Genomic DNA, 27,591 nt, shown 5'->3' with positions numbered 1-27,591 from the left:
CTTGAACTGACCTTGAGTTTCTGAATGAAGCTAAATAGTTGGGAACAGATTGATGTCAACCAACATTTTCAAACAGATAGCTATGATAGATTAATAATGTTACAGTAGTGATGACTAGCATACAGTTCTAGTGGAATTAGGATGATTAATTTTAAAATTAAAATATCCATGTACAACCAAGCAGTGGAAAGGGATTTTTCATTCCTGACTTCCTTTGGGTATAGGGAAGCTGTCACAAATTTATTTTTCCTCACTGTCAGACCCATTAGCTTTCCAGAGACGACAGATCTTCTTGTATCCCAAGAAAATGTAACTTTTGGTCTCCTTCCTTCTAGTTAAATCTTGTCAGATACTTTTATGATCAAATAGTTTTCACATCTCTTCTATTTCACAAAAAAGAAATCTTGATGTTCTGGTTCATTGGAGTGCTGCATAGCACTGCTTCCTCCGTCTGCAACAATATTCTGTATCCAGCCACATAATTTAATTATGTACTCCCTTTTCCAAATAATCCATGAAGCTTCTCAAATTGTGTGAACTGTTATAATGAGTTAATCACAAGTTTGCCTTGTTCAATTCTTGTCTTATATTTAATGCACATTTGAGCAGATACTTTGGAAGACCACCTCCTTTCGATGATTGCTTACATTGTACTTCCTTCAATTAAAAAAACCTTGAAGTGCTTTGCAATGATCTTAGCTCTTTCTAGGTTAGTTTTATGGAATGACAGCAGACTTATCTGTTTGCATGTTACTTTATTTCCAAATGCACGTGCCAAACATTGTGAAATCCAGGAATTCTTTCTTTCGAGGACTCAGTTGTCTTCCTGCCAACTGGGCAGGAAGAACCTAAGCCTCTACCAGCAGTTTCCTGGGCAGAAATCAGCAAGTTGAAAGTTTTTCTTGGCATGGAACTAAAAAAAGGTCATTGGCTTAGTGCTGCAGATCATGATGCTGCATTTAAAATGAGCTCAACTAGAGAACAATTAAAAAGCCAACTGGCAATATATATGTAGCTAGGGATGCCATATATCAACTCGGGGCATGAGTTCTCCCACCCCCACTGGTCATTGCCCACTGGAACTTCAGTAGCTGTCAGGAGATAGTTTTTAAATTGTCATTTGTGACTGTGTGACATCTCTTTCAGGGAAAAAAAGTCTAAAAGTGGTGGCAGACCTGTTGAAGAATTACAAGAAACTTGTATCTTATGTTCTTATGTTCTTATCTGACAAAGGGAGCTATGACTCTTGAAAGCTTATACCCTGAAAATCTTGTTGTGCTGTAAAGTGCTACAACTCAAATCTAGCTTGGAAACACTATGGTTTGTTTCCAGTGATTCCTAGACAGGGCTGATATCACTTCAGGGTCCCCCCCCCTCCCCCGCAAAACTGATACCACAAAGTTACCAGTGGTGCCATACCCCATCCCTGCTCCTTCTTGGACTCCTGCCAATTACCAGGAATGACCTGGCAAGCTTATATATAGCACATCCTTGACTCAGCAGAGTAGGGAAATCGTTCAGAGGAAGGAAGTGCAAATTTGCTGTTAACTATAATTACTTATTCATTTAAAATAAACTGTTTGTCCCCCTTTATTTGCTTTGTTCTTTTGGTGCAAAAAGATATGGATTAAGATCTTACTGGTGTAAGTGTATTGTCTCTACTTTGCAGATGATATCCAGCTCTAACTTTTCCCCATCTAATTCTGAGGATGTTGCTGATATTGTGAACCAGTGCTTGGAGTCAGTAATGGGCTGGATGAGAGAAAAGTTAAATTTAATCCTATAACAGAGATTCTCTGTGTTACTAGAAAGACAGACTAGAGACTTGTGGTCTCTCCTGTCTTGGATGGGCCCTTGAAAAGCCAGGTTTGTAGCTTGGGAATGCTACTCAACACAGCAGCCACAGGATGGCTATCGTGATTTAGAGTGTTTTTGTCCCGCTTCAGCTGGTGTGTAATCTGTGTCCATTCCTGGATTAGTCAGATCTAGCCACAATGATCCATGCCTTTGTAACATCTCAACTAGAGTACTATGGTGCACTGTACTTGGGGCTATGCTTGAAGAGTGAATGGAGGTTACAGCTACAAAACACTGCAGCTAGATTGCTGGTTGGGGCCAGCTATGTGAACTCCATATAACAGCAATGACACTAGTTATAAGCCCTCTCCTGAGTCCAATTCAAGCTGCTCATTTTGTACTTTAAAGCCTACATGACTCGGCAGTGGGGTCTCCGAAGGTCTTCTCACATGTGTTCCTGCCTGGAAACTAAGATCACAGGGAAAGACCATCCTGACTAGTCCCATCATCTAAAGATACTTATTTAGTAGGCATATGAGAGAGGTTCTTTTCCGTGTTAGCCCCACAATTATAGAACAACCTCCTTGGAAAGTGTGCCTGGCCCTCTCACTTTCAATCCTTAGGCAGTTGAACAAGGTTTTATTTCGGATCACATTGGGTTAAATTTATTAGCAGTTCTGAGTTGTGAGTTTAAATTTTGGATTTTATGTTTTTTGACGTATTTTATATGTTTTATCTATGTTGTAAGATGCCTTGAGCTCTGTAAGATAGTAAATGTTTTAAATGCATAAAATAAATCAGGGCCCCATCGTACACCAACACAGCTTAAAGACTCTCATGGGTGAGATAAAGAAGCAGAGGGAGTGGGCTGCCAGGATATTGAATGGTTCTGAATTCTGTTATTTCTCTATGAGCTCATCCAATGATCTCATTCACCCTAAATGACAAGATGTGGAATAGAACTGTGAAGAATTTCCAATGAAAAATCCCCTTTCCTTTGGACAAAATTACATATGGCAAATCTAAGAATACTTCCTTGAGAATTAGACCTATAGAATAAAATGGGACTTACTTTTGAGTAAATTTGCTTGGGGTTGCTCATAGCCCAACTGGATTTCTGGCTTTCGCTGACATGGTTGAGAGGTGCCAGCACTCTGCCCCCTCTGCCACAGAGGTGCCCCTTGCATCAGCAGATGGGGCAAACATGTCGGTGCTGCTCTCTGTGTGTGTTCAGTCTCTCCCATCTGGACTGGGCTGTTAGTTCTGAATGAAAATGCACAGAATTGAGCAATAGCACTTTTTATCTCCTTGTTTTGTGGGAGAATAGCTCTCTCTCTCTCTCTTTTTTTACAAATTCTCATGTTAGGTTCTTAGTTGGGGTGGCTGGACTATTCAGGCATAAGCATGTTCTGTGAATAACCTCCAGTGAGTATAGCAAGGGATGCTGCCCGGGTAAAACAGGAGTTGATAATTGAGCCTGCCACTGACTACTTTTTACTGCATTCTTTATACTGCTTTGACATTAGGAGCTGCCAGAACACGAAAAAGCAGACTGTTCATGTTTCCAACATGACAGTTCCATTGAGATAAATTGCCTTGTCTCTCTCCATACTTGTGTAGGATATTTTGTGTGGGGTGGGGGCAGGGGGCGGCAGGGGGCTGTCAGCATTTTAGGACAAATGTACCACATATGAGGCTTATTTGGTGATGTGTGGCAGGACGTAAGGCTTATTTGGTGATGTGTGGCAGGAAAAAGAGACCCCTAACAAGATTGAAAAATGTTTTAGTGGATTTTTTTCCACACAGTCAGACTATGTAATTTGGTATCTGTACTAGGTGATAGGCAGTTTTACCACTTGTAACAGCCTAAATAAATTAATATTGAAATGAGTAATGGCTCCATCCTTCAGATGTTGTGTCAAGCACTTTAGTGCTAGATTTTATTGTTCTTAATGGCTTTTCTGCTATAAAAACTAATTCAAAGCCAAGTGTTACTTTATGTCTGTACACCATAAATGCTTTCTGAGTTGCCAATTTGAACTCCTGAACTTAATATACTCATCAGGTGTTTTGATGTATTTCAGAAGGTTTAATCTATGCTCTTTCTTTCTTTCTTTCTTTCTTTCTTTCTTTCTTTCTTTCTTTCTTTCTTTCTTTCTTTCTTTCTAGTGACTGATTTTGAAAGAGATGCTAATTAACTTTTGTCATAATGTTTATTATATGTGACAGATGTTATTAACTCTACAGGCAGTTTAAAAGTCACAGTGTCCAAATGTTTTGAAGAGATAGCTCCTGTGATGGACAGGATGGTTTTCCTGCCCCTGAAGGGAAAATCAGCCATTCAGATGAATCCATAGGAGTGTTTCTCCAGATCCACTCACCTTTGAGAAGGGGGATGAAAATGTGGGAGGCAACAATGGAGAAGAGGGAGTTCTGCTTCAGGGAGAGAGCAGTGACAGCTCAGGTCTGACTCAGGAAAAAGAGCAGACAGGAATGAAGGGTAGCCCTGTCTCAGTGCAATGTAGAGGTTAAGCTCTATCTCTGGGAGAGAAGAGATTGCTCCATTGTTAGGCCCATCTTTGGTCATGAGCAGACCTAGTACAATTTAGTCTGACTTGGGGAAAGGACAGGCTGGTGTGGGTTGAGTCCTGTGTGTGAGAAAGGATCCAATCTTGTGGCTAGTCAACAGAGGCTTATTTGTGCATGAAAGCATTGTAGAAAAGTCTAATGACTTTGTGAAGTCATAACCTCAGTCAGGTTTCTACTTTGTCTACTCAGTCAGGTTTCTACTCAGTCAGGTTTCTACTACTGGAGACCTGTGCTGTCGGTCTGTTCCTTTCAAGACAACCTGTGAATAAATAAATCTTCTTCGTTGTTTATGTAATAATGCAGCCTCAGTTATGTCAGTAATCTCCTTGTGGATCACAAAACTTACTTCACAGCAGTGAACCCAAACCTATACACTGTCTACCTGTGCAACACCTGGAAACAGAAGGGAAGGTTTGTAGTTCAAAATGAACCTGGATCTCCAAAATCTTAGAAGGCATTGTGTGTCCCCGGTGGCGGGGAAGGCTTTCCACAGTTCCATAAACAGTAATTGTGCTTTATGTAATATTTGTATTTGTGGTGGCAGATTAACTCTACTTAATCACTTGAGCTGCCAGCAAATTACCTGGTAATTATACCAACCTGAACTTCTATTGTTAGATAAACCTGTACAGCGTTTAGTGGTGTTATATCACTAGTTGCAATAAACCTTTCTAGACTGACAGAACACAAGAAAGACCTTTTAATGTCCCCCTTTTCAATAACTGGGATTTTTTTGGTGGGTTCCATGTAAATGAATCAAATTGATTTCACAATAAATGTTTTCAAGTAACAAAGTTTAGTTCCTATGTTAATGTGCATGTAAATGTTTGTGTCATGCTTTTTGTCAAGTTGTTGGTTATTGTAGTAAAGATATAAGCATGGAACTTGAATGCTGTTGTTATTATTGATAGGTTCTTACCAGGAACTGTTTTCATTTATTTACTTACTTACTTACATCCCACCTGTTAATGGTGTAACATTATGACTATCTTTCTCAAAGTATCAATGGGAAAATAACTCAGCTTGGCAGTGTTTTTGGGGAGAGCAACTCAGTTAGGCAGAGCTTTTTGGGGAAGAAACAACTTAGCTTGGCAATGCGAGAGGAGGTTAGGCGGGGATCTTTGAGACTATGTATACGGGGAAATTGGCAAGGAGTGTTCCACAGAGTAACACAAGGAGTCCAAATTAAATTTAAAATGTTTATATAAATTTGATTTCAAGCACACATACAGGAAGATATGGAGGCACATACACACAAGTTCCTAGAGATATAAAAAGGTGAGAAAAATAGGTTTGGATGATAGAAAGGGAATTGGAAAGCAGCGGGGTGATACGTTACCTAATGGTTCCAATTCAGCAGAAGAAGTAGAAGACAGGGACTCTATGCCAGCACAGAGATCCTGTAGAAGGACGATATCGTGTCTCACACCAACTTGACCAAGGGAGGTTCAGGTTAGAAATGAGCAATGAGCTTAAGGTGAGCAGGACTTTTATAGGGTGGATCGCTAGTTTGACGGGAAAAGAGACCCTTTGCATTAGGTTTCGTTTCTTACAGCTGTGCGGGGCTGAGCTAATTAGCATCTCTATCTGTTGTTCTAAACCCAGGGGATTGGTAGCCAATCGTTTCTTTGATTACATTAGCAACACCTTGAATAGGTGGTCGGCAGAGTAAGTTTCTGGCTATTGTAATTTAGCTGAGGCAGCGAGATTACATTAAGGATGGGAGCATTTAGGACGTTTTAGGAACAGCTGAAGGGAAGGAAGGGTGCAGCATCTCAATTCAAGGGATAGTTCACATTTACAACTCTATTGACTGTAGCTCTGGCTTGGGCCCCTTCCGCACATGCAGAATAAATGCACTTTCAATCCACTTCACAATCATTTGCAAGTGGATTTTGCTGTTCCGCACTGCTGCAAAGTGGATTGAAAGTGGATTGAAAATGTATTATTCTGCATGTGCAGAAGGGGCCTTGGGTGTGGACATCGAGCAAATGAGTAGATTTATTTTCTACTGACTGTTTGCTATTTCTTAGGCTTGCTGTTAGCCCATTTTATCCTGCGCCACACCATATATGTTTGTTAGCATTAATATATCAGAAATATGTCTCACATATACATTCTATCCATAAATATCCCGGCTTGGATGTGTGTTTTAAGGTGTGGGGTGGAAGGGGTACATAACACACCATTGTCCCTAATGGCGACCCAGACCAGCTTACATTATTCCTCTCTCTTCCCTTTTATCCTCAGAATAATAATCTGAGGTAAATTAAGAGAAAGAGAGAGTGATGGGCCTAAGGTGACCCAGCAAGCTTCCGTGGCAGAAGGTGGATTTGAACCTGGATCTTCAGGGCCGGATTTAAGCCAGTTGGACCAATTGCTTCCAGTAGGGGCCCCGCACTAGGATAATCTACTCTAGTCTTGACAAGTATAGACAACACATTGCAACATACACCTAACAAACACACTGCAGATTTTTACAAAGAACAGCAATGATTGTAATTTTCTTCTGAATTCTTAAAAAGTCAGTAATATTTATTTATACTGATTATATTTTGATTTTTTTAAAACTGTACTTGTGTAACTCATGCCATTTTAATTTTTTTTAACATTTGGACTTTAAGGCCTAGGGAATGGGAGCTTACAGAGCAGATGCAGTTGGTACGTTTGCTCATATATTACCAATTGCAAGAGTTCCATCCCCGCAGTCTTTCTGGCCTGCAACAGAAGACGGAAGGCCCAGAGCTTGACTGAGGGAATTGATTGTTTCCTTACAATTATACTATGGTGGGCTCAACAAGGAAGAAATGACATATTATAATCTTCTCCAATATAATGAAAGGGTTTGTCAGGCTGTTAATTATGTTATTGTTCAAGATATGCTTTAAAACACCCCCTGAGTCTAACTGACCTGTGGCAGGAGAGGGAATGCCCAGAGCTTGACTCAGGGAATTGATTATTTCCTTACAGGCCCAACCTGGAGAAAGACTCATAGCAGCTGAAGTTGCCACAGAAGAGCAGATGGGGTCCCACATTTCCTAAGGCTGTCCCTGTGGCTCTCCCATATCGTAGTCTAAGCACTACATCTCACTGGCTCTCTGTGAATATGTGGAGATTTTTAAAAATGCATTTTTCCCAGATGCTTTCTGCAAGAGATGCACAAATTCAGGAGAGGCACATTTCTTCAAACATTGTATCAGCCATGAAGAATCCTAGCTCCTTTGCACATTTTCTCTCCCTCTCCTCACAAGTATTTGGAGACATTCCTTTTCTATTACATGCATAATTTCAGGAGACATTGTTAGAAATGCAGCTGGCAGCCTTATCACCATAAAATGTGAACTGGATTTGAGAAGTATAAATGTTTTGAAGCACTAGATTCTCACCAAGACAGTTCAATCTTAAAGTTGAAATGCAGGGCGCCATGGGTATTCTGTGTAACTAGATAATGGTGTGGTACTTCAAGTAGTATCCATATATGTACTGGAAATGAATGAATATACAAAACAATGTTGGTTCCCTACAGCTGCACACCTAATTGTTGAATAGCAACAATGCCAAGCATTATGATTTTGATCTTTTTCTTTTTTCGGTAATAACTTAATGGTACTTCTATACGGTAGTACATCTGCTTACATTTATGTCCTGCAAAGCAGTTGCTGTTCCAGAGCCGCAGGATTGAATCTCGCCTAACATTTCCATGTGTGCAGGGAGAAGGACTTTTGATTATTGCCTCCCAACAGACCTTGGACTCCCACCATCTAGTGTGTGTGTGTGTGGGGGGTCCCTGCCTCCAAGCACATATCTACAAAAATGATGCCCAGGGCAAGCTCTCAATCTGCCCCCCCCCCGTTCTGATTTGGAAGTTATGCCTATGCGTGACTGACTTCTGAGAGAACTGTGACTGGTCCAGCAGGCTTCATGTGTAGAGTGGAGTTTCCAGGCTGGCTGTTTGTTCCCCAAACTGTGCTGGCATCTCGAGGCCTGGCTGGCAGCCCTCCCTGAACCCGCAGCCTCTTGCCTTCCTGAGGGGAGACTAGAACCCAGAATTCTTGCTTTCAAGCCTGCCTCTTCACCTCCATCTTGGAAGGGCTGCCCAGGACTGGGGAAGAACAGTCAGAAGCACTGCCTTCCTCCATGCACAGGACACCATTAGCTGCCCAAGAGGAACAAAATGCCTCTCACTATTCTGGTGCTTCACAGAATGGCCATCTCAGGTGCAGTCCCACCGATGCCCACAATACTCCTTCTCCTTTGGGAGGACCTATGAGTCCTGCTTTGCTACCCTCCACAAGTTGCCTTGCATGCGCACTCACTCTTACACCTCTCCCAGCCTCACCTGCAGCCAACTGTGCCATGGGATGTGCCGCTCTGCGCCATACTGCATGCCCACCATGCTGCAGAGCCGTGCCATCACTCAGCAGCACACCAGCCCCATGCTTGCCCACCCTACATGAGGGTGCCTGCCCAACATGAGGGCCACTCAGGCTGCCTTCCTGGTATGTGGTGGGCGGAGGGGGCAGGTGGCCAAATGTGTACCCCCCATGACCCAGACAAGTGGTGCCTGGGGAAAACCTCCCTACCAGCCTCCAAGATCTGCCCCCCTCCGCCCGTGGATCTCCCCCTCTTCAAGAACAATATCTGGAGGAACATTTTAGGTTGCAAGAGCAAACAAGAGGTGGAATGTTGCACTTGCACAGCCGATTTCTGTCCATGGAAATTTTAGCCAGTATACAAGCCATAGATAAGACTCACAGCATATTTATAATGATTGCAACTCATTATATGTGCGGAATGAGCCATAGATTGGTAGCTACAATCTGTAACAATAATTTTTTTTCTATGGATGTTCTTCCCGTAGGTAGCCTCATTGTTAAGGAGAAGACAGATTTACTTTACAAAAGCCTTGCAGGGCTATGAACTGATTTCGAGCTCTGTTTTAAACACGTTGCTGGTGGATACAAGTAAATAGACTACTGGATTGCATTACAGCCACTGGCTAGCTGCTCTATCACTGTCACCTCTTCCTTCTCTCCCCTCTTCCAGTTGGGGAATACAATGTCTGTGAGTGTTGCTCGATAGAACCCCTTTCAATTCAGATACTTGGCTAGGAGTTCTTTCTTGTTTAGGAGCAGGTGCCAAAATGCTTTGCCACTTCATACTTGCTTTCCCTGCTCACTTGCCAGTCCCTTTGCTAACTCTGTAGCAGTCAGAGGACCACAGGGATCACTTAGGTTTGACCCATAGACTTGTATTGCCTAACCATGCCACCAAGCCTAATCTATAGCTGCTTGGTTTGGACTTGGTATGGATGGAGGTGATAGATGAACTGATGTCTGTTTTCATTAGTTGTGAACCATATGTACCTCTCCAGGAACTGAAGAAGCCCATTGGAAACATTCCTAGTAACTTAAAGGACCAGACCTCCAAGGTTTAGGTATCTCTGATTCCTCACCAGGATGATTTTTTTTTTTGTTAAAGAATGTCGCCAGTGTCGGTAGGATATTCAAGCATGTGATTTTGTTTTTGATATTCTGCAGTTCCTGTACATTTAAAGAGAGTCACATAACTGCGAATGTCTTTTGAATATCCTCTCATCTTCTCAGAGTATTCAAGTCTGGAAAATTTGCTCTGGCGATTAATTCTAATCCCATGTACCCTGGAGCCTGTGAGCAATTGAAAGATTGTTCTGTTGAAATTAGTGGAACAAAACAGACTTGCGGCTAAATTAATATTCACAAAAGCACATTAGTGTTTTAATAGAGCTGTTAAAAATTGTAGCCATGTGTGGTGTTAAAAGGACACCCTAGAGCAGTGTTTAACTAGAATCTGGGAGATCTAAGTTCACACTCCTCATATTGCCATAAAGCTCACTGGATGATTTTGGGCCAGTCACATACTCTCAGCCTAATCTACCTTATAGGGTTGTTGTGAGAATAAAACAGGGGAAGGAAGTAGTGTGCATACCATCCTGAGGTTTTTTTAGGAAGGGGTGAGGTAAAAATTGCTAGAAAGATAACCTCGTTGACTAAAAGTGGCCTCAAACAAACCAGAGATTCAGCACAGTTGAATGCCTGCAGGAACTGAGAACCTTAGTAACATAGTGCTCTCTGTTTATACATCATGTGGAATGGGCAAAGAGTGATGTAAACTAGATCCAGACTTTATTTCATCAATAAATTATAGGTCTTTAAGTATAGATGTAAATATGAGTTTGTTGTTAATAATGCCTGATATGAATTTCAGCTATTTTCCCATTTGTTCTTAATCTAAATGTATTTTATCTGAAGTAATGTATCAGTTATACAAGATGTCAACTAAATTTTTGTTAAGTGCTCCAGAGAAAATGAATTATTTGGCAGATATCTGGGAAACACAGTGTATGTGTGCTGAAAGTTTTGTGATGATCCTAAGGTGCAAATTGTTGTCACTTTCTCAGTGGTGTATCCTCTGCAAGATGACAACTGTGTGATAAAAATAGCCTTGTAGCATGTTAATGACTACATTTTATTCAAGCACAAGCTTTCTTGGTCCACAAAAACTTATGCCGGAATAAAACTGCAGGAATAAAACTTTATACTGGAATAAAACTCAGCCCTTACATGACTCCTGTTTGTTTTTGCTGCAACGGACTAGCATGGCTTCCATTCTGGAATTGTGTGTTATGATTGGGTTATAAACCAGCAGATCTATGTATGACTTAGACAAAAAAAATTCCAATTGTTTGATATTGTTGTCAACACTAATCTTTTTTGTTTGAATAAGTATTGGAGAAACTGAGCAATGTGTGATACAGTTCAAACTGAGGGAATGTGACTGGCCCAAAGACACCCAACAAACTTCCATGTCAGAGTGGGGATTTGAACCCTGATCCTAATTTGTCACTTGATCCACTACATCACACTATCTTTCAAGGGTGAAACAATATGAAATAAAGATACATACTTTGTAACTTCACAGTGCCCCCCGCCCCCCGTGTCCCATTGATTCATAATTATATCATAAATACTGGGGGAGAGGCAAAATGACTTGAGACTCAGAATTGGCAATAATGTGTCAACAGGGAAATGAAGATACAGGAATCAATTTCAAGCATTCAAATGTGAAATTTGTGGCTATTGATTTTGAGCAGGACTTACAGAAATTTCAGTGAGGCCTGGAGTGTCAACCACCATTAGCAAACTGGTTGTATACAAGAGTCAAGACAACCTTTAATGGCACAGTTAAAATTATTAAATTAAAAATAATGTTCAGCCCAATGAAGTCTCTGTTAGACATAAATCATAGTCATTACTTAGCATTATTAGTAAGACTAGATAACAGTTGATCAGAAACTGCTAATAAAAATTTTGCCACTTCAAAAGTACCTGTTGAATTGCGGTCCATCAATTAGAAATGAAGAAGCTCGTGTTTGTTCAGTCTTTGGTAAAAGGGTGCTACATTCTGAATTAATTTCTCCCTTAAATCTTTATGCAGTTGACTGTCGATCAGGATATGAGGCAGGGAATCAGGGGTTTCACATCCGCTGATGCAGAATCTCTCTGAGTATGGAATTTGCTGGAATCTGTCTGCTAAGATTGCTGAGGGTGGAGTGTTTGTTCTGGCTTCCATAAATGGTCTTCTGAGTCTAGGATTGTCTAGTGTTATTAGGTAGTTTGGGCAGAAGATGTGGGTTAGTCTTATTCCAAAATAGTATGGAGAGCAGATTTCAAAGTCTGCAGGGAATCTCTTCTGGATCTCATGATCATACAATCTTCTTTTAATCATCCTCAAGATGGAACTTCCATCTGTGGAGTAAAGAGTTCAGATTGATTTCAATTTGGGTGAGTTTTTTTCTGGATTTTTGTGGACCACTCAAATTGGTGGGTATCCTCTAACAAATAAGATGTTAAGCTTGGAGTTGAAGCCTGGAAATGAATCCTGAGACAATATTTGATAGTTATAATCCAGGCTCTGGTCTCCAGTAGCCATTGTTTGATTTCTGCGCAGATGGTAAACTATGTAACAGTTCGGTAGGCAGACTAATTGATAGAGAAACTGGGATTGGATTTGCTCTATTTTAGTGGAAAATGCATGTATCCAGATAGGCACTGTATAGAGAAGTTGTAGTAGTACTTTGGTGTTGTAAATTCGAACTGTTGCTGGAATTAGCTGGTTCCCTTGATGGCAATAAAATTGTGTAATGGCTGATGATGCACATTTTGCCAGATTTATTACTTGAGCTTTATGTTGTGTCCAATTCCAGGTGTAATAGAAATTCAGGCCTAAATATTTGAAGCACTTTACTTGTTCTATGGTTCCATTGCCAATTTCCCATGGGTGCTGTTGCCATCTTTTTGCAAAGACCGTGACTTTTGATTTCTCAAAATTAATAACGAGATTGTTTTATTGGCAGTAGTTAATAAAGGCTCTCAGGCCAGTCAGCGTATGAGCTAAGATTGCTGTTTCATCAGCATACATGAGCAAACGTATTGACTGGTGGCCCAGTTTTGGTGGTAGACCACCAATTTCTTCCAGGAAGGGGGCCAAATCATTAATGTATAAGTTGAATACATAGGGGGCAAGGATACAACCTTGTCTTACACCTTTCTTAACTGGAATTTTTATTGTTAGGTCACCATTGATGTTATATTTCATTTGGCAAGTCGTGTTGGAATATAATCTTTGCATTAACATAAGAAGGTGTGGGTCTATTCCAATTTTGTGAAGTTTGTTCCACAAGGGTTTCTTCTGGATAGTATCAAATGCCCCATTTACATCTAAAAAAGCCACATATAATTTTTTCTTTTGATTCTCATTTTTTTTCTGCTTGTGAAGTTAATATCAGACAATGGTCTACAATAGTTTTCCCTGGGTGGAAACCAATCTTTTCAGAATCCAGTATGCAATTTGATATTATCCCTGCATTCAATCTTTTCTCTAGATGTTTTGCATATATTTTTCCAATAATAGACAATATGTTTGAATGTTCTCTCTTGTGGCTTCTTTTCTATATACAGGTACAATTATAGAGTCAAGCCAGGACTCCGGGAAAATGGCATGATGATCTAATAACGTAAATAAATTGGCTAAGGGTTGAGTCCATAAATCTGCATGTTTTTTTTTAAAAAAGGTTGATTGGCATGCCATCTGTGCCTGGTGTTTTGTGGCTTTTCAATGATTTTACTAATATCATAATTTATTCTTTGGACATTTCCACACGGTCAAAATATCCTGGGCTGAGCAAGAAAAATATCCCTGTGCAGCCAAGAAGTTCACATAGTTCCCGGTCCTAAAGCGGGTTTGCCCCACAATATTTCCCTCATTCCAGGGTATTCAAAACCTGCCAAATTGGTGATTCTTTAAAAAAATCCTGGGGTGAGCCAGCTAGAGCTTGTTACCGTGCAAACATCAATCGGGAACAGAAGCTGTTTATTTTTCCCACCCAGCTGCATGATCTTCCTGCCTGGCATTCATTCAAGCTGCCACTCAAAAACAGCAGCCAATCAGAACGTGGCATACTGAGCATGCTCAGATACCGTTGCAATGTAAATACAGAAGTTCCAGGCTAGTGGGTTCACAAAACGGGCAGCCATGTGAAAGGAAAAACCAGGATAAAACAGACCAGGATTGTAAGGAACTGGTGGTACGCAGGTATAATTCTGCCATGCTGAAATGACCTTTGTCGATCAGAGGCCAGGGTGGGATATTAGATAGGACTGTCTTTTTTACTTTGCATGAAGAAGATGTGTAATTATCAAATAGGTTTGCGTAATAATTTACCCTGATTTGCTCAGGAGTGTTGGGATTTTGTAATCTATTGTTGGTCCATAAGGCACCCAATACCTGTGCTCAAAATACCCTAGAGTTGTTGGATTTTACAGATTGCAGAAGATCAGTCTATTTCTGATTATAATAGGTTTTTTTCTTCAGAGTGATCAAATTATGGTAGGCTTGTTAAATTGAGAAGTATGCATGCCAGATTGTTGGTTCATCCCTCTGCTGCACTTTATGGAACTTCTGTCTCAGAGAAAGTTTAAGTTGATGGCACTCTTGGTCAAACCAAGTATAGGATTTATGAGAATTAGTTGAAGATAAGCACACTAGAGAATAAAATTTGCTAATGATTAGTCCATATGCTCTCAGGGTCTCTTCATTGGAGTTAGTATTTGTTAATTCTTTGACTGGTTGTATACAAAAAAAGTAGCAACAGTTGAAAGAAGTTCTGCAAAGCCGTAGAACAGAGCCACATGTCTCTGCAAGGATAATGATATGTTATATTAACAAGTACCACATGCAATATGGTATGCAATAACATTTAATAAGTATGCAATAACATTTAATGTGCAATGTTCTGTGGAACAGTTCATCTAACATTTATGTTCGTGGCTGATATGAAAATTGTAATTAGTGAGATGGTGCCTGTTTCAGGAGACTATATCCTGTGCTAGCAAGAAAAGTGACCTAAAAGATTTACAGTTTACATTTACTTACACTTTTCTAAGCTCATAGAAATTAATAGGCTTGGAAGAATTTGACTCCATCTAACATTGCACTGTTAGAGTTGTTGTCATCTTAAACATCTGCAATTTGTCGAATGTTCCAGCAAAGCCATTCAAAATCCTGAAAATGATCATTTTGAAGTCTCTTTTATGTTAGCAGGAGGCATATAAAATACTGTTCATTTCTACAGTTCCTTTGTGGTACTTGTCTCTGGGTTTTTGTCTACACAGGTGAACATATGATTTTTTTCCCTGCCACTTTTTCTATGAAACTCGTACTTTGTTTCTCAGTCTAAATAAAAGGGCCCTCTGACAAGGTATTGTTCTTTTTCGTTAGTATTTCTACATTATTGTCAGTTAAACCTGAATGCTCCCATTATTTGTTTTTAATCTAAAGTTTCAATATTTTGGTTACTCATAACAGTTTAGTGAGACAGCAAAATTAAAACCACATTTCCTTTCAATGAAATAATAGTATATTAGCTCTTAAAACAGTCCCATCAGTTATGTTGAACAATTTGTCAAGCAAAACTAGCTGAGCAGTTCTGTGTTAAACTGCTTGAAATGAGATAAGCAAGAAAGGGGAGGAAAATTACTAGGGTTTCCTATCAAGCAGTGAATAAATATAGTTGTGTATACTGCTGTGGCTTAGGCACAAGCCCCAGTGGGCATGAAATGAATGTGGTTTAAGAGGTAGGGGTTTCCATCTGTTGCTTATTTCAAGGAATTGTTTCTTATTTATTCATTTCAAGAACAGTTGTAGAAAAGAACCAGGCCTCCCATTTACCCACCCTGGGCAGGGAATCACCAGTCATCCACCAGCCCTAATTTCCTGCCCCCAAGGAATTAAGGAATAGGAGAAAAAAAAATTCACCTAATCTCTTTGGTAAAGACAGTAGAAGCTAGGAGAGGAGGACTGGAGCATTACTTAGAAGTGACATCACATCCTTTGCCCACTCCAAGCACCATTCCCCAAATCTCTGGACACTTGCCCTAAAAAGAACCCTAAAAAAAGAGATGGTCATAATTGTGAAAAAGCAATATTAGTTTACTGGTTGTGGTGGGTTTTCCGGGTTGTGTGGCCATGGTCTGGTAGATCTTGTTCCTAACGTTTTGCCTGCATCTGTGGCTGGCATCTTCAGAGGTGTATCACAGAGAAAAGTCTGGTTTGAAACAGACTTTTCTCTGTGATACACCTCTGAAGATGCCAGGCGAAATGTTAGGAACAAGATCTACCAGACCATGGCCACACAGCCCGGAAAACCCACCACAACCAGTTGAATTCAGCCATGAAAGACTTCGACAATACAATATTAGTTTAATTCACTTCAAGGACAGTAGTCTAATAATTGTTTTATGATGTTTATAATATTGTGACACATAAGAGATTATTGTGCAGCAGTAAGAAAATCTGTTCTGGATTTTGGAGCTTTACAGGTGGCAATCCCATTAAGTGGATCTGTGTGGGTTTGACATATGATTGTTTTATTACATGCCCTGTTTGCTACACCAGTGTAAAGCTGCTAACCATAGGATGCTGAACACCAGCCGGTAGAACATTCCAGCTAAAAGTATCAGGCCGTTTCCGCGCGATGGCTTAGTAGAATCTTGGCTGGAGTCGGCAGCATGCCGAATTGAAGACGCTGGGAGACCGTCTCCGCGACGGACGGTCCTGGAAGAGGCGAGCAGTTCCTGCCGCTCGCGGAGCGCCAGTCAAGATTAGCTAGTCCCTGAATTGCCTCCGGCGTATGCGCCCGAGGCCTGGGTTCGACACGCCCTGCCCTGGTTCCGCTTCGGCTCGAGCGGCGCAGGTAGGGCGTGTCCCCGGAAACCTCAGCGACGCGCCGGAGGCCCAGATGGACAAGGTGAGTGCCGGGTTGGAGAGGCACCGTGAAGCCGCTTTGCCATTCGCTCGGCAGCGGCTTCACGGGCGAAGGTATTCCAAAAAAAAAGAAATCCGGCTTCTTAAGCGTTTCCTCGAAGTCGAATATCCGCCGGTTATACGGAGCCAGCCGGGCGGCGCTGGGCTTTCACGCTGCCAAGCTTCTGCGCCGCTCCGGCAGTAGAATCGGCAGCGAAACTGGATACGGACGTTTTACCGTCTCCAGGCCGTCATTTTCTGCCCGTGTGGAAACAGCCTCAGTCAAAGGTCAAGCAGTCCTAGGCTTTGAAAAGGTGATAAACAAAAATGGAAAATAGTTTCCAGTTGATAAGAGACAGAACAGAGTGATCACTGGAGAACATTGTGAAGGGTTTTGACATGGTCAGTGCAATAAGCAAGATGAGGATTCCAGCTTACCAGAATTTTAGAGAGAAATATAAGGGAGAGGAAAAACAGTCAAGATAAAAGACCACAAGAATGAGAGCTGAAATTCTGGCAACAGGAATAGGAGAAGGACCGCTCTTGACATTGTTGTTGAGAAACAAACGGCACTTTTTGTGCTATAGTAGATAACTTTCTCTCTTTTTTGTACGCCTTTGGCTTTTGGATTGGATCTTGACTTCTATTCAGGAATGGGAAATGGAAATGTGACTTCCCCCCTCAAGTTGAATTTCCACATCATGTAAAAGAGATTGTTTATCATACACCCCATGATGCAGAGGCATCAAACACAGTTGGACATGCTGCTTAGAATACAGTTGCACATGTTGCTGCACATGTCTGGTGCTAACTGCTGACCGGGAGGGATTCGAGCTGAGATCTGGTCAGTTTTTGAAGCTTAACAAACTGCCATTGAAACCCGACTTCTGTAACTTCTGTGAATCATGTTATTAGGTTGTTCATAGCTAGTTTTTTTTGCCCACTGATTTTTAAAAAGAATTCTACTAAGTGTTAGCAAGCTACAGTAGGTTGTATTTCTGTGAGGAATGGTTATTTTACCATGTAATATTGTACTGTGGCTTGTGAGCTGACTTGATATTGACTTCATAAAGATGATGTGGCATAGTGGTTAAACCACTGGACTAGGTTCTGGGAGACCAGGTTTGAAAGGGAGAAACCGGGATAAAATAGACCTGATTGTAAGATATCCATCATAATCCAGTATAATTGTGTCTTGCGGAAATGGCCAAAAGAGTGCCCCAAATGGGATACTTTTATCCAAGTTCATTTTTTGTTTAACTGTATATTAATGGAAACCTTGAGGGGTTTTTTTTGTTGCGTATTAAACACTATGTTAAATAAATAAATAATCTGTGAACTCCAGGTGTGAATTCTATGGTGCCTTCCACATAATGCTGTGCAAAAGAGATTCCATAGGGAAAGCTCACAATGTCCAAGTTGTGCATTAGAATAGCTTGGTATGTCAACTGCTGTCATTACATTGAATCTAGCTCCCTTGCATGTGCTGCAGTAATGCAGAAAGATTTACAGCATGACAATAGTGATGATAAATGGTAAGCTTTTCCCAGTATTACATCTGGGATATAGAAAAATGACTGCAGGCAAAGAACTATGGCCCTTTCTGCATGGGCCATGTGAGTGGGGGTGCATCGGCATAGCCTATGCCGGAGCACCTCCCAGGGCCATTTGCATAAACAGCTCCGCTGGCCCAGCAGCCGGCGATGCACCCTCCACATGGGCTGCCCCACTCCTGATGCCCTTTTACCTCCTGCCGGCTCCTGTTGTTCTGTGGAGGCCAGGAGACACACCCCATGGCCATAGAGGAGTTGGAGGCAAGGAGGCATGTCCCGTGGCCTTCACAGAGTGACCGAAGCCGGCAGGAGGTAAAAGAGGACCGGGAGCAGCATGGGGGAAATGCCGACTTCCACATGATGCCATTCACTTGGCACCAGACGGAAGCCAATGTTTTCAAAAAGACTCACTCAATGAGCGATACGAGAAAATGCCATTGTGCGTGGGGGAATATTGTGGGGGGAAGCTGTGCAATCTTCTCCCCCACAACAGCGTTTTTACTGGCCTCGCGCAGGTCTAAATGGCCTGTGCGGAACAGGCCTCTGTTAAGAAGCACTCAGTGAGTGAGTAGTATAAACATACATACTGTTGTAAAATGGTATACCATCTCCCTGACCCTGCCACCACCACAACTTAAGGGATTTGAGGAAAGCTGCAGGCAAGGTAATACAAGTTTCTGTGAATTGCTCAAAATATTATAGCTGGAGTGTAAAGAACTATCTCGGGAAATGTGCTTGCAGCACCCTTTCTGAAACAAACGTTAGTGTGAACTAATTTTTTAAATACTAGGCATTCAAGAGCATTCAGCAAGCAACTGTAAAGTAACTTTGCTACAAGCAAGCTCATCCCATGCAATGGGACTATGATGATTCAGTCAAGGAATTGCTTTTTGACACAGTTAATTCATAGAGTTGCCAGGACATGGTGGGTGGGTAGGTCATATGATGATGTCACTTCTGGGGAAAACCTGGAAGCAACAGTGGTAGCTCAAGGAATTGCATCACTTCTCAGTTCCTGGAAGTGATGTCATCATGCTGTGATCCTGCTGAGTTTTTATACCAGAGCTGTCAATCTTCATCATGAGTTTATTTTCAATTCAGTTTTATCCTGTGACAACATTTACATTCATGACATACCACACCAATGACTACCAAAACTTGTAAACACACAAAGAATGGGAGACTGAGGTAGTCTTGGGGCAGCAGCCTCAAACACAGATAAGTCCCAAAACTCATCCAAAAAGATATATGTCACAATTTCTTCAGAATAATCAATCTGAGTCTTCTGTTTCGCAGCGGCTGGACTGCTTCATTAGTGACACAAATTTTATATTCTGCCCATAGTGGAAATTTTTGGTCCTAGCCAATGCATTTTAAGTGGCTAGCCCTTGAAAGTGTTTGGTATCATGTAACTACCTGAAGACCTTGAACCCCCTTCCAATCTAAATCAATTATTTTGAAGTAATTGTGACTTTTTGGAGGTGTGTAGGACTCATCTGTGTTTGAGGCTGTTGCCCACGACCAACCTTAGGCTTCTAGTCTCATTTCTTTTCTTCAGTGGCTCTTGACGAATTTTGTCTCCTTGTATATTGCTCACTGTTTGTATTTGTATTCATTTGGTCTTCATATGTGCACACCGTATCTTTTTCTTCTTCTGGCCTTTTTGTACTGAACATATTACCTTTGTGTGTTTATAAGATTTGGTAAACATTGGTGTGGAAGGTTTTTGCTTTCTGTTATTGCTTCGTTCTGCCACACTTGTTCTCTCTATTTGTTTTTTTGAACATTTACATTCATGCCATAAAAAGCTTCAATTGTCCATTTCCACCCCTTGAGCCTCTGATAAAAGGGAAAGGAATTTTTCCTCCAGGCTGTTGGCTGCTGTAGTGTTTAATTTTCCCTATAAACTATTCCCTGCAAAAACATCTGCCGTGGAAATGTGTTGGAAGACTTTAGGCCTAACCTCACAGGCATATTGTGAGGGGAAAAAATGGAGGTGAGCAGGATGATACAACCCACTTTTGACTCCCATTGGAGAGAAAGGCAGTGTATAAATGAGTAAATAAATATCACAATTATTTTTTCCCCTCAGAATTTTTTCCCCTCAGGGAAACACTGTGAAGCTGCTGTGGAGACATGCTGTTGTGGAGAGACACATGGCCTCCATTTTACAGAAAGATGACCTGATAACATTCCACAGAACTTGTGTGAATTATTAAATATATAAGGGGAGAATCTAAGCAAAAGAAGCATTTTATCTCATGTGAAAGCATATATCAAGACTTCAGTTGATCGAATCAGGCTTTGGTAGTTGTGAAACATAATTTTTTATCACCAAAACCAGATTTTTATTTTACTTTACTTTTTGCCATAGGGGCTGAGTAAGGCTGGCATGGAACATACCACATCTCACCAAGTGAAGAGGGACTTAAACAATGTTCATAACATGACATGACATGAAAAGAAAATCGCATAAATTGGGCCTGAATTGTAATGCCAAACCATGCCTGAAGACACTTAAAATCACTTTTGAAAAGAATGAGACAGAAGATAAAAGAGACCCGTATTAGAAACTGCAGCTCAGCTGAGGGAAATAGTCAAATATTAACTGCAGCTGTTACTAGGAGCACAAGGGAGGCCTCCTCACAAACTAGCCTGCTAAAGGCGGCAAAAAGATGGTATGACTGGAAATTGGTAGATTAAGGGAGAAGATGTTGGGGAAAGTATTGAGGGTAGGATGGCTTTTGATAAGGAGGAGGGAGAGAGAGAGGTCTTTTGGGTGATTGCAGTAAGACAATCATAGGGTGAGTGAAGGGAGATTTGATGGTTGAAAGTTTATACCCAAAAAATCTTGTTGGTCTCTAAGGTGCTACTGAATTCTAATTTAGATAATCATAGAGAAGTTATATTGTAACTTTGAGAATGTCTTCTATCCTTGAAATAAAGTTGCTTTGGACCAAGATACAGAAATCCTGGAACAGAGTTGTCTCTTTTCTAGCAGCTAAGTTTGAGGTAGCCAAACATGAGTTGAAGCCAGAAGGGGATAAAGTCTTTTTAAGGAGAGTAAGCATTCTTTCCCTGGTGAGGGTTGAGTTTTTGTTTACATGCTGATAAGAGGGTAATATTATATTCTCAGTGAACCGTGTCAGAGAACTTGGGAGGGCATTTGCCTCTTTTCATTACTTAAATGCATTGCTCGAAGCCATGTATGGTAGAATATTTGAGTTCCATGTATCTGGATTTCTCACAACAGGAAACAATGCAGTTACTAACTTTTGAAATTAGACATTTTGCTAGTTGAGCTTGGAGTGGGTACAAAGTAGGATCCACTGCTAGTGGAAGGTGACTATAATGGTGCCTAATAGTTTTGGTAGGCGAATGGTAACTGAAAAAGGAAAAGCTGACTGAGTACGTGTTTGATCTTGAGAATTTGCGTCAGTACTGGAGTCAAAGCTAATTGTACCAGAAAACTAATGTATTTTAATTGGATTGACTGGGAACAAATTATTTTACCTTGTTCTACTAGGATAAGTTTTCAGGGATTACCTCTTCAACAAGAGGATCTTTTCTCCCATATTTCAGGCAGACAGGAGAAAGCATTCCCTTTAAATGCAAATGAAGCTCTGACTTTCTCCCCCTGGAGAAAAGGGCTGCTTTGGAGAGTGGACCTGTTTCTACCCTTTCCAGGCTTTGCCCCCAAATCTCCAGAAATTTCCCAACCAACAGCTGGCAACCCTATAATCACGCTGAGCAATATTTTCCCCCTAGACTCCCCACCCCCCATTTGTTGTTTGGAGTCTGGATGGGAGAAAATATGCTTCAGAGTACAGTGAGTTAAGAGGGTAGAGAGCAGGGTCCATGCCCTTCAATTTTATTTGAAAAAGAAATCCTCTGCATATTGGTCTATATGGTGTTGTTTTAAACATCCCTCTTCTATAGAGAGATGTGAATGAATCTTTTCTCACCTCTGCTTTTTTCTATCTCTAGGCAGGTTGACATTTTTTTCATTTCATTATCATGCAGGGTGAAGGATGCCACAGCGTCTTCTGTCTTTGTAGCCCTATGTGCCTCCTAGTGTGTACAAGAAAAGACTTTTCCTCTTTCCTGGCTTCTGGCAGGCTTCCTGTCATAGGGGACATGCAGGAGAGGGAGTTTCCAAGTTTGCCTCTGTTCCTCCATTCCAGTTTTACATTGGGTATAAGTGGTGGAAGGTGAATCAGAGAACAAAATAGATCATACAAACAAGGTTTCTCACTCGTCTATGACTGGTACAAAATTGTAACAGTGTGCTTAGATGTGTTAGTTGTGATGATCCCATTGTGGGAAGATAAGCAAGTTGTTCTGGTTGGATAGTGATCTTGCAGAGCCTGGACCACCTGTTCCCAACTGCTGCAGGTGTTGGGAGGGGGATGACATTCTGTCCCTTTGTGAAGTCTTAATGGAAGGTTACTTACCAGCTACTGCTATTTCTTCTCATAGCATGAAAAGCTTCACCTAACCATATCTCAACATTAACACATTCCCTATTAAATGGACAGGACACATTTTTCTCTAGGCCTATTGGTAACCCTGCTCCCATTGGTGTGCCGCTGCCATCCCTACCTGTGCTTACTGCTACAGATGAAAATGAAATAAGACACCAAGGCTCCAGAATAAATGTTCAAATAAGGTTTCAGACTACTCTTGGATGTCAGAAATAATTCTGTTCTGCTTTGAATCTTTACAAATTGGACTGTTCATTATTATTTTGTGGTTGAGTGCGCGTCCCAATCGAGCCCAGTGCAAAAGTATGTTCACCTACTCATTCACGAAAAGGTTCCGGCTGGTTGGCAAAACTAGGCAAAGACCGGCATTTTGTTTTCCCCATCATACTGTAAAGGCGAGTTGTGTAACAAAAGATGTGTGCTTTGTCAGTGTGTTCGAAGCTACCCTGAGAACTAACTTAAATATCGGTTCAGTACATAAATGATCATTAAAAACAATTTGACTTTTGTTTTATGAAAGAGTTAAATAATACTTTCACAAGAGCACATGGGTGTAGAATGGCATTTATATTTCATGTGTTCCCATTTTTTTAAAAAACATGTTCTTTAAGCTCTAGTTGGTTCACATTCACAGATGTCATTTGCACCAAATCCCTTAAACAAGCTTTTAAACAATTAATGTCTGTAGTCTTGATGTTGACTGTGTTATCAGATGGATAAAGATAGATTTGATAGACATTCTGGGGGAAATTCAATATGTAAATCATGATGAGTGGAGCTGTGTTTAACATTTGTGCCAGAGTGACTCAGAGTGGGAGGATAATCCTTCAAGTGTTGCAGTAAAGCTTCATTAAAAACTTTAAAAGACAATGAAAAAACCAACAGGAACGTTCCTATCTTCACTGATGAAGCACAGAACTATAGGGACTTTCCAAGAGGTCATTCTGTGCTGTTATATTTTATGCAAAAATGCAACTACTGGGATGCTTGATAATAGCTAAATAATGAAACTTTAATGATTTTTAATATATTTACTGAAAGATGGTTATAACGATGAAATCAAAAAACCTTTTCTCACTACAATCTAAAATATTGAGGTGTGGGGAGGTTGTTGTTTTTTGTTATATGCTGAGGAACTTGTTAGAGAAAAAGATGGATTATGAAGTTCCAGAGAAAGGAACAAAGCATTGTAAATAATGTCTCTCATGCTATGATATATGGAATTTGTAGCCATAATAATTCTATAAAAGGAATTTTCAATACATAAGCAGAAGTTTTCTGTTTCCTTTATCATTGGTGGGACAACAATTAACAATCCATCAGGCTGTTAATGTTTTGTTTCCATTTTCTTATTTATCAGCACAGATAGGTCAAATGATCTTGAGAATATGTATTGTTCACATGACTCAGACATGACAGAACCACCATAAACACACAGAGGTCAGGCACATGCTACTTCATTGTTTTGCTCTTGCTTCTACATCACAAGATTTTGATTTAGTTTTTGTGAAAGAGTTGAAATACTTCCAACTTATTACATCCATTCATGGCTATCTGTGAGAGAGAATTGATTCAGTTATAGATACACCTTTTCCTTCTCATTTTAGGTCAAAGGATCTAATAAAGGAAGCAATTCTTGACAATGACTTCATGAAGAATCTGGAACTGTCTCAGATCCAAGAAATTGTGGATTGTATGTATCCAGTGGAATATGGCAAAGACAGTTGCATCATCAAAGAAGGAGACGTGGGTTCACTGGTGTATGTCATGGAAGGTATGTTGTGTAGTCAGTATACTTTGAGAGTTATGTAGATGCCTTCCCCTTGATCACTTTCCACAGAGACTATGCAGCATTTCATATTTGTTTGGAATTTTCCACATAATTTTTCATGCTAGTTTGATGGATGATATTTTTGTGTAGATTTTAGCTGTGGACATGTTGTTCAATACTAGAAATTGATCTGCTTGCAGTAGAAGTCATCTGTGCTCCCACTTGTTTATTGAAGAATAACTTAGGCTTTGAATAACCTAACCAAATTAGGACTATTGTGAGCTATATGATGGTCATTTCCAAGCAGGATTACTGTAACTCACCCTATGCAGGCTTGCCTTTGAGGGTGACTAGGAAGTTAAGGCTGGTCCAGAACACAGCAGCGAGACTCCTTACTGGGACTTGGGCAAAGGAGTATTTTACACCTGACTTTCTCCAGTTACAGTGGTTGCCAGTCAAGTTCTGGATCATATTCAAAGTGTTGGTTCTGACCTTTAAGGCCTTGAGGGTTTGGGACCCTCGTATCTTTGAGACCAGATCTCCCTATATCACCCACGAAGGACACTTTGGTAATCTAATGGAAATTTGATGGTGGTCCCTGACCTGAAGGACATCCAGTTAGCCTCAATCAGAGCTCTGGCTTTGCTCTGGCTCCAGCCTGGAGGATCTCTCTGTTAGCTGACACTAGGGACCTGCAAGACCTTAATCAGTAACACAGAGAAGTTCCACCAGGCTTTTGGGTGAGATCATTCTGTGAGTGAATATTCCACCGGAAGTAGCCAGCCTCCTACATCCACACCCATATTGACAATGGGTGTATATTTTTACCATCAACTAGGCGATTCTGCCTTCGCCTCCATCTCTTTCCTCTCCCCTTAATAAATAAAAATGGATAGCACAGAGAGAAATATTGGGCTTGGGGCTTATTAATGCAGCCATCTGTATTTGGTTTTAAGAACAACATCTAATTGTTTGAGTTCATATTTATATTGCAGTGTTTATTTGTGATTTTACAGTGTATTGGTTTTAGCTTATTTTTGTAAGCCATGCTGAGCTCACCTTCGGCTGGGAATTGGTTGGGGTATAAATACAATATGATAAAATAATAATACATTTGTTTAAGTCAGAGTCACGTTATCTGATAATATTTATTTATCTATTAATTCAGGTTCCTATATTGCCCACCCCTGAAGGGCTCTGGGCGGTGTACAATACATAATAAATTCAATAACATAAAACCAGTTAAATGATCATAAAACCAATTAAAAATTAATAAATTGCAGTACAAAATCAGATGGCAAGATGGTGATCCAGATTAGTGTTGCAAGGGTAGACATGGTGGCATAGCAACATCAAAGTTAATATGAATCTGCCCAACAGTTGGAATATAGGGGATGGCATTTCAGTGGTAACCCCCCCCCCAAAAAAACAACACCCCGGCAGAATAATTACATTTTGCAAGCCCTGTGGAACTGTTCAAGTCCTCCTTGTAGTACCAGTTCACAGTCATCATGCAGTCAATGAGATCTTGAGTTGGAGACTGAGTATAGGAATGGAGTATGTGTGTTGCTGTATGATACAGTGTGTCCAGTACAGATCTAGCATGCACATTTATCAATACAGATGCAAATGAAGAATTGCTACTTGCAAAACTTTTTTAACGGCCCAATCAGTGAGGGGGGGGGGAAGGGCAGAGTGTTCCCAGTGGTAAAGCTGACATAAATCAGCTTCTACCTGGGCTTTGGAGCTGGACAATTCCATTTCAGACTATGGAGGGCTTTGTAGGTGGCTGGGAGATTTCTCTTTGCTGCTGCCTCCTAAAGTGCAATCTGGGAAATAGCTTTAAAGCCTTTGCAAAATTTTACTAACTTTGGAAATAGGGCAAAGATTCTGTTTACGTAACAAGAAAGAAAACTTTTACCTAACTCCAAATAGGCATTACAAATGAAATGTGTATGCAATATTAATTCAACATTTATTTGTTTTCACAATTTGTCATTTTAAAAAAAGCTCAGTGTCATGTTCACAACAGAGCTCCAAGAGGACCTTCATAAATTAGGTGAGTGGGCTAAGAAATGGCAAATGCAGTTCAATGTAGCAAAATGTAAAGTGATGCACATAGGGGCAAAAAATCCAAACTTCACATACACGCTACAGGGGTCAGTGCTATCAGTCACAGACCAGGAAAGGGATTTAGGCGTCTTAGTTGATAGTTCCATGGGAATGTCAACTCAATCCATGGCAGCTGTGAAAAAGGCAAATTCTATGCTGGGGATAATTAGGAAAGGAATTGATACTAAAACTGCAAAGATTGTCATGCCCTTATATAAAGCAGTGGTGCGACCACACTTGGAGTACTGTGTTCAGTTCTGGTCCCACATCTCAAAAAGGATATCAAAGAGATAGAAAAAGTGCAGAGAAGGGCAACGAGGATGATCGAGGGATTGGAGCACCTTTCTTATGAGGAGAGGCCGCAGCGTTTGGGACTCTTTAGTTTGGAGAGGAGACAACTGAGGGGGAATATGATTGAAGTCTATAAAATGATGCATGGAGTAGAAAATGTTGACAGAGAGACACTTTTCTCCCTTTCTCACAATACTAAAACCAGGGGGCATACATTGAAAATGCTGGGGGGAAGAATTAAGGAAACATTTCTTCATGCAAAGTGTGATTGGTGTTTGGAATATGCTGCCAACAGGAGGTGGTGATAGCTTTAAAAGGGGCTTGGCAGGGACGTAGGTATAGATTTTTATGGGGGTTCGGGGGTGGGGCCACACCCCCACCCGCCCCTAGGGCATGGTCACGTCTCCCCAAGCCCCGCTCCTGGCCTAGTGCTTATAAAAGCAGCTCTTCGAGGCCGGGGATGGCAGACTCCCCTGCCCTGCCCTCCCCTGCCCCCCACCAGCTGGGCTCCCAGCCGGCAGCTCCTTCTGCCCTCCCCTCTGGGCAGAGGCATAGAGGGAAAATGGATCCCGGTGCAAAATCTGAGCCCCCCCCCCCAGGGCAGCCGCTGTGATGCTGGAATCCACCCCCAAACAGCATCACTTTCAATGGT

At 41.0% G+C, this 27,591-nt stretch overlaps 1 protein-coding gene across 2 annotated transcripts in view; it reads left to right on the top strand.

Annotated features, from left to right (window-relative positions):
* Nucleotides 1–27,591, top strand: part of PRKG1 (protein kinase cGMP-dependent 1) — a 916,981-nt gene that overhangs the window by 154,920 nt on the left and 734,470 nt on the right. For both annotated transcript variants that reach the window (XM_048505459.1, XM_048505458.1), the window contains exon 2: nt 24,373–24,539. In XM_048505459.1, the coding sequence (XP_048361416.1) occupies nt 24,373–24,539 (167 nt within the window). The remainder of the gene's footprint in view (nt 1–24,372; nt 24,540–27,591) is intronic.

Source organism: Sphaerodactylus townsendi, linkage group LG08 (genome assembly GCF_021028975.2).
Source record: "Sphaerodactylus townsendi isolate TG3544 linkage group LG08, MPM_Stown_v2.3, whole genome shotgun sequence".
Lineage (NCBI taxonomy): Eukaryota > Metazoa > Chordata > Lepidosauria > Squamata > Sphaerodactylidae > Sphaerodactylus > Sphaerodactylus townsendi.
This window is presented reverse-complemented; position numbering and strand designations above follow the sequence as displayed.